Source organism: Myotis myotis, unplaced genomic scaffold (genome assembly GCF_014108235.1).
Source record: "Myotis myotis isolate mMyoMyo1 unplaced genomic scaffold, mMyoMyo1.p scaffold_m19_p_13, whole genome shotgun sequence".
Taxonomy (NCBI): domain Eukaryota; kingdom Metazoa; phylum Chordata; class Mammalia; order Chiroptera; family Vespertilionidae; genus Myotis; species Myotis myotis.
The window spans coordinates 25,044,821-25,052,678 of record NW_023416317.1 but is presented as its reverse complement, the minus strand read 5'-3'; the positions used below and the strand labels follow the sequence as shown (position 1 = coordinate 25,052,678).

General features: G+C 52.4%; 1 protein-coding gene across 1 annotated transcript; it reads right to left on the bottom strand.

The window, feature by feature from the left end:
- Positions 1-919: 919 nt before the first annotated feature.
- Positions 920-4,080, bottom strand: TRH (thyrotropin releasing hormone). The gene is made up of 3 exons (XM_036333836.1): positions 3,863-4,080; positions 2,821-3,042; positions 920-2,212 (listed from the first exon to the last, which is right to left on the bottom strand). Exons 2-3 carry the CDS (start codon positions 3,032-3,034, stop codon positions 1,701-1,703), a joined length of 726 nt encoding a protein of 241 aa, XP_036189729.1. The 5' UTR covers positions 3,035-3,042; positions 3,863-4,080; the 3' UTR covers positions 920-1,700.
- Positions 4,081-7,858: the final 3,778 nt, after the last annotated feature.

Genomic DNA, 7,858 nt, shown 5'->3' with positions numbered 1-7,858 from the left:
GTCTGGTGCTCCGGGAACCCAACCTAAGACAGATACAATGACAAACTGCGATGGCTGCAAGGAAGGAGTGGGATGCAGTGCCACATGCCAAAATGTTGTCTGAAGTGATAACTAAGGAGGAGGAGGCCAGGAGCAGGGTGGTAGCAGAGGAGCTGAAAGTAAATGGGTAGATTTGAGACGTATCCAGGACACGGTAAAAGTTAGATGATAGGGCATTAGAGCCTTACAAACAACCCCCAAGTTTCAGACTCATTAGAGTCTGAAAAAGTCACTTAGAAAAGTCACTTTACTTCTTTCTTAGTTACCTTTTCTCTAAACAGGGGTGACTATGATGGACAATTCATTCACTCATTTACATATCACCTACAAAATGCATTTCCTAATGTTTGGCCCCAGAGGAAATGTTTGGGAAACATTGAAACATTTATTTTTCTTTTATCTTCCAAAGCTCAAACAAAATGCCCCTTTCCCCAGGAAGGCCTGGTTTGAGTCCCCAATCATAGCTTTTGTCTTCATTTTGCCTGCCAGGTGACACAGACTGTTGATTCCTGCCACAGAATTATGTTGATTACAAACCTAAACCAGACCAGCTCTCTCACCAAACCAGGCAAACTCAAGGCAGGGTCCTGAGGTGGCCTCCAAGACCTATAGCTCCACCTCAGCCAGCTTTGTGTCTTCCAGAATGCCCTTCCTCTTTTCTAGGCCTCAGTTTCCCTGAGTGTCAAATGGGCTCCAGAGAACCTGTTCACCTCCCAAGCTTGTTCTGAGGTGGGGGCAGTGGAGAAGACTTTTCATGTCCCCAGGGTCCCAGGTTCCCTTCTCAGCCGAGCTGGGGAGCTCTTAGTCTGGTCCCCTCTCAATGCTGAAAAGGGAAACCCCACATCAGCCAAGACAGAACCGCAACCACAGAGCTCCATGATTATCTAGATGTGTTTTATTATCATTAGGAGGATCATCATTGACAAGGAGAAGGTGTCTAGCAGGTTATATACAAGTCGCAACATCCAGGATGATGTTTACATATTCCCACATACACGTTTATCAACAACTTCCAGGGCAATGTTTACATATCCCACACACATTCACTCTGCAGCTACCACACAACACAGCACCGCAGGGGTTCTCCACCTAAAATGCTTCCCCCAAGCAGAACACAGCTGTGGGTCAGGTGCCGCCACCCACACAAACAAAAAATATCACCCAAGAAAACCAAGAAGGGAAGGAGATCCTGGATTCTGAGGGCAAAGTTTACATGTGGTAACTCCTGACACACGGGGTGGGGGAGAGAAGCTAGATTTGGACATCACCACTTCAATTGCACCCCACCCTCACTGGCTGCTTGCCCCAGAGACACTCTGCCCCTCTCTGGGAATACCTTAGAAGATACAGATCGGTCATCTTAGCCAGGACTAAGGCATGGAAGCCGGCCTTCAGGGTAGGCGAGGATCTCTGGGGTCTGCCCCCTTGCCAGTGATACAAAATGAAGTAATATGGGGTTTTAGCTTATAGGATGGCCTTTTCATGTCCCTGAAGGAGGGGGGCAAGCAAAGCCAGGGGTTTGGGTGTGTGCATAGAGGGGGGGGGGCTCAGGTTTATTATTAGGGATCTAAGGGGAAGGGGAAGAGGGGTCACAGAAGGATAGGGTGCACAGGACTCAAGTTATTCTTAGACCCCAAACTCGACTTCACAGGAAACTGGGCTCACTCCTCCAGGGGCTCCCTGGCCCAGGCCGCCCGCCGTCCAGGGTGCTGTCGCTTCTCCTCAGGCCTCTGGCCCCTGCTCAGGTCATCCAGGAGCCCCAGCAGGAGGCTGGCTTGACCACAGTCTCCCTGGAGCCCACACGGGCCTCCCAAGGCTCTCTTGCCCGGATGCTGGCGTTTCTCAGGCATCAGCTCTCCCTCCTCCTCTTCTTCCTCCTCCTCTTCCCAGCTCCTTTGGGCCTTGGGGTCCACCAGCCGTCTGCCGGGGTGCTGCCTCTTGGTGAAAGTATACCCCAGCCAGAGGGAGCGCCGGCCAGGGTGCTGCCGCTTCTGCGGGGTCACATCCACTGACCACGCAGCTGCGTTCTCCCATGGGCCTGGATGCTGCCGTTTGTGGGGCCCCACAACCCCTCCTTCTTCTTCCTCCTCTTCAACTCCCTCTTCTGCCTCCTCCTCCCTTTTACCTGGATGCTGACGCTTAGAGAGCCCATTGGACTGAAAGATCTGGAACTCTGTGGAAGGAAAGAGCTAGTGAGGGATCCCGTGACCCTTGAGTGCCTACTCTAGCCTTCCTCCAGTCAAGGTAGAAATTCCTGCAGCACTCACCCAGGACTCACCGACACATATACTCACACAGATGGTCAAAGGCATGACTTCCGGTTCCAGTCCCAACTCTGCCATTCCCTAGCTGTGTGACCATAAGCAACTCACTTAACTTCTCTGAGCCTCAGGTTTCTTTTGTGTAAAATGAGGGGTAATAACAGTTCCTATCTAAGAGGTTGTTAGGAAGATCAAACAGTGTGACAAAGTATTTGAAGTGCTTAGAACAGTGAGTGCCTGGCATAACATAAGTAGTAAACACTCAGACTCTTTCTTCCCAGCACAGAATCTTCCCCACTGTGGGCATGCTTTCTGTGACGTATTCCCAGGACAGAGATGCAAGAGGAATCTGGTCCCAGGAAAGGGTCAACTCACGACCGGCCGAGGGTGCGGCCAATGAGAGTTTCTGAGCAACAGGCTGGATGACCAAGTCGCTCCCTCTCCTCTGATCCGCGTTTCCTCTCAGCCCTCTCCTCAGCCTCATCTCGCCTGGGCAGCCCGGGTCAGACCCGCCTCTCACCTGATTCGCGATTTCCCTGGTCCCCTTGCAGCCGCTGGAGGTCCTCCCGGAGGAGGAGAAGGTGCCCCGCCTGGCGCAGGAGGTCCCTCAGGGCCGGGTGCTCTGCAGCCATCGCAGCCTCCTGCTGGTCCACCTCGGGCTGTGCGCGGCCTCCGGGGACGCCGGTCAGGGTCAGGGTCAAAGCCAGGGCGAGCAGCAACCAAGGGCCAGGCATCCTGGCGGCTGGAGGACAGAGAGAGCATAAGCGCGCTGCGCCCCCTCCCAGGGAGCTGCACCTCCTCCTTTCCTGTCCCAGCGGGTCCCTGAGGCCGGAGTAGCGAACCGGGGCCGCAGGTGTCCCCGAGCGCCTGCCCGCGCCCAGTCCTGCCCGCGAGGCCGTGGGAACCCCGCCGCGGCCGCCGTTCAGTGTTTGGCGTAGCCGGGGCAGCCTGCGCCCGGGCGCACGCGGCAGAAGTGTAACCAAGGCTACGGCGTCGGCCCGACGGCCAGGGTGCTCGCTGCCCCCGCGCAGGCTGATTCCCCCGAAGTTCCCAGAGCCACATTTAATGCCCACATTCCGCCAGCGTTCTCGTTCCCTGTTTCTAATGATAAAATGCTTCTATGACTAAGCTAAGGAATCCAATTCTGGCCCTAAGATCCCCATTTCAACGTGAATCCCAGCGCTAACATTCTATTCTAGCGCCGAGACTGAGACGCTAAGGCTACCAGAGCCCAACGCGAACATTCAGTTTCTAACGTCGGGCTTCGGTTCTCACTCCCAGGCGCTCCCGCGACGCCCCGCCTGCCTCGTTGCGCCCGGACCTGCTGCTGGCGGCCGGGCAGGGTGGGGTGGCGAGTCTTCCCGGCGACGCCCAGATGCAGGGACCTGAGTGCACAGGAGTGACCCCGCCAGGTGCCCGCGCCGTGGAAGATGGGGTACGAACGCAGCGCCCCACCTGAGCACAGATGCGGCGGCTTCTCCCGGGGCACCCTGGAGGGCGGGAGGAAAGGGCCCGCTGTCCCAGACGCCGCCTGCGGGGAGGAGAGGGACGGAGGTGGTTACCTGTCCGGCACGAGCTCCGCGGGACCGGTCCGGGATCCTGGGGCTTCGAGTCCGGAGTTTCGGGGTCTAGAGGCGGTGGGTCAGGAGTCCCGGTCACCGGCGCCCGCTGCTCCGCGGGACCCGCGCTTATATCCGCGAGACGCAGCGGCGCTGGTGAGGTCAGCGGGGAGGGGTCGCGGCCACCGGGAAGGGGCGCTGACGGCAGCGGGCCCCGCGGGCACCCCGCCCGCCCGCCTTCGAGCTCCGCCGGAAATCTGGGGCGGGGGCAGCGGGGCGGGAGGGAGAGCGAGCTGACACACGCTGCAGGATGGGCTGCTGGTGCGGGGTCATTTCTGCACCCAGCTCTGAAGGCCGGTTGTCTAAGTAGCGGACAAAGACACACAGAGACACGGAGAATCACACACAAAAAGACACATGGGAGAGAATAGGAGATAGAGACAAAGACAGAGATGCATCTAGAGAGAACCAGAGAGATACACACCACACACATCAGAGAGACAGAAAGACACTGACCCAGAGACAAAGGGGAGAGGAGAGGGAGAAAAGGAGGAAAAAAGGGGTAGAGTGAGAGGGGGAGAAATTAGGGGACAGGTGGGATCTGGGCTTTGATCTTGGTAGTCACCTCTGGCAAATGCCTCCCCCTCTCTGGGCCTCAATTTTCTCGTCTGTACAAGTGGGGAAAGGGACAGTTTTCAGAACGCCAAAGCTGGTAGTGTGTGGGCCACCGCCAGTTTACAGACTGTTTTGTGTGATTCCCACAGGTGGTATTTTTTAAACCTGAATAACCAACATTTAAAAATCAGGAGAACTTAGGTAAAATGTGGATTTATGACTTCTCTTGAAAATCTCTTGGAGAAGAGGGGACCTTGCTTGGCCAGTGTGGCTCTGTGGTTGAACATTGACCTATAAACCAGGAGGTCGTGGTTAGATTCCTGGTCAGGGCACATGCCCTGGTTGTGGTTGTGGTCTCGATCCCAGTGGGGGGCATGCAGGAGGCAGCCAATCAATGATTTCCATCATTGATGTTTCTCTTTCTCTCCCTCTCCCTTCCTCTCTGAAATCAATAAAATTTATTTTAAAATAAAGAGTGGACCTACACTTCCTCCTAACAACAGCCAGCTGGAGTTGAGCCTGGCTGACCCTGGTCACCATACTCTCCACCACTCCCTACTGTCTCCCAATGTGTTGCCCCAGTCACCAGGAAGGGACACTGGAGTTTGTGGTGGACTCAGGACCAGAAATCTGTTGGGGTCCACTCTACCCAAGCAAAGGAGGGGAGGGAATGTTGGGAGGAGAAAAGCACAGATGCCAAGGAGCTTGCCCCCCAATCTCTCCCCAAAGTCACATGATACCTTGGGAGAGAACCATGCTACATCCAGTCCTGAGCACAGCCTCCAGCCTGAAGCATTTAATGGCTCCCTCGTTGGTTTTGGAGACACAGGAGTTAGCCAGGCCCAACGTAGAGTGAACCACATTTTTGACAGAACAATGTCTGTGAAGGTATCTCCTACCTCTGAACAATCTTAACATTATTCTGCCTCCATATCCCATATTTCTTCAGCCTAATACTTGTATGCCCAGACCATGCTAGTGGTCTGGCAAGGAATTCCAAAAGTATTGAACTATTATTCTTTCTCTTGGTAGAGCACCCAATCTTCCTAGCACATCCACCACCTCACTGCATCCTCACATCACCTGGCAAGATTAATAAGGTAAAGACCTTTAGTCCCGCTTTACAGATAGGCACACAGAGACCTGGGGAGGCAGAAGAACTTTGAAGGGTAGAGATGGAAGGGAATTTTCAGATGACCAGCTAAAAAGTCCTCTCCTCATTTTTAGATGAAGAAACAGGCCTGGAGAGTTGGCCTGATCGGCTTTCCAACTCCCAGGCATACTTTGTGCCCCCACGTTCAGATGATTGGCTGGGGTAGATTGCAAACCTGAAATCCCAGGCTTGCTCTTCCAGCTAGATTCCAGAATTTGAAGAATTGCCAATCTAGCTAAGCATTGAATCAGACAGACCTGTTATTTTTTGCACATACAATGGTGGAGGTGTAAATTGATACAACCTCTTTGGGCGGCAACCTGGAAATTTAACACATATGTACCCTCCACAAGACAATTCCATTTCTCAGAATTCATCCTATAGATACCCACACCTACGCATGAGGATGTGTACACAGGGTATTCCGTGCAGCTTGGTTTATTGAAGCCACAACTGGAGGTTAGCCTGGCCGATGTGGCTCAGTGGTTGAGTGTGGACCCCTGAACCAAGAGGTCACAGGTTCGATTCTGAGTCAGGGCACATGTCCAGGTTTCTGGCTCAATCACCAGTAGGGGGTATGCAGGAGGCAGACGATTGATGTTTCCCTCTCATACATGTTTCCATCTCTCTATCCCTCTCCATTCCTCTATAAAATTAATAAAAACATTTTTTTTAAAAAGCCATAATTGGAAATAGCCTGGATATTTGTCCACCAGGAGGCGCCTGCTTGAATCAACTAGGTTCCATGTAAAACTATGAGGTACTATTGCAGCTTCAGAAGAATGAGCCTTCTCCACATGTACAGATATGGAACAAGCTCTGGGAAAAAGTGGAAAAAAAAAACAGAGTGGACAACAATATGTACATCTGTGTGGTGGCCTGGGAGACGGACTGGTAATGCAGAGACTCTGTTGGGGTGCACAAGTACAGTACCAAAGGAGAACTGGGGAGCCCAGACAGGGGAAGATAGTGCAAGGGGGCTCACTTAGCGCTGTTTGATTTTTTTGTCTGTGCAGCCTTACCTAACCACAAACCAACAAACAGCACCAATAAATAAATAAATAAATAGATATCTGTGTCTGAGGCTCAGGAGTGATAAGAGTGGATGGATAGAAAAGGGTGAGGTAGCTGGAACATCACCTCCTGGTGCACCCATTTGATGAATTTCTATAATCAGGAATTTGAGTTGCCTGTTGGGAGGAGAGTTGCTAAACAGATTGGGGGAGGGGGGCCGCGAATGGGAGGAGGAAATGGAGTTCCCAGATAGCTCACGGGACCAGAGAGGATGATAGAGGTATCTGAAGTGTGCTCAGCAAGCCAACTCTCCCTCCCTCCTTCCTCTCTTTTTCCCTTTCTTCTTTTCTTCTTTCCCTCGACAAATATTCACTGAACTCCTAGTAACAGGACCTGCTCTAGACCTTGAGCACTGTATTAACCATGTCTTTCTGATACTTTGACCTTTGGGGTCTTGCTGACTCTGGAGAGACTGCCAACTCCCAGAGTTAGCCAGTTCCTAGAGGTAAGTAAGGAACTCATATGCAAACAAACCGATTTAGGGCCCACACCCCTACCACTCTCTAGGCTGCTATCTTCTTGCCCTAATCACCCAGGGCCAGGTATCAGGCAACTAGGGGCAGCACCTATGCCCCTGAGCTCACTGAAATTATTGAAACTAGATGATCCGGAACCTTCTGACCCCACCTGGCCTGTTCCTTCCTGCAGAAACCACAGTAAGGCTCTTGCCCATCTTTCCCCCCACTCCCTGCTCCCTCTGCCTCCTGATGGACCTTGGTGCTGCCCCATGTGGCCCCGCATGGTGTGGTTTGCCCCCTCCTCTTAGGAACTGTGAGTAATAAACTACCTTTCCAATACTAGTGATCTCCTGATCAATTGGCCTCATCATGCCTAAATAATAATAAAACCCACATTTAAAACAGGGAGCTGAGCCCTGGCCAAGTGGCTCAGTTGATTGGAGAGTTGTCCCATATACCAAAAAGGTGCAGGTTCCATTTCCAGTCAGGACACATACCTAAGTTGCAGGTTCGATCCCCAGTCAGGGCAGAGCACATACGGGAGGCAACTGTATAGATGTTTTTCTTTCACATCAATATTTCTCTCTCTCTCTCTCTAAAAAAAAAAAAAAAGAAAAAAGAAAAAAAATTCAATAAAAACATATCCTCAGGTAAAGATTAACAACAAAACAGGGAGCTGAGAGTTCAGTCATTATGTTG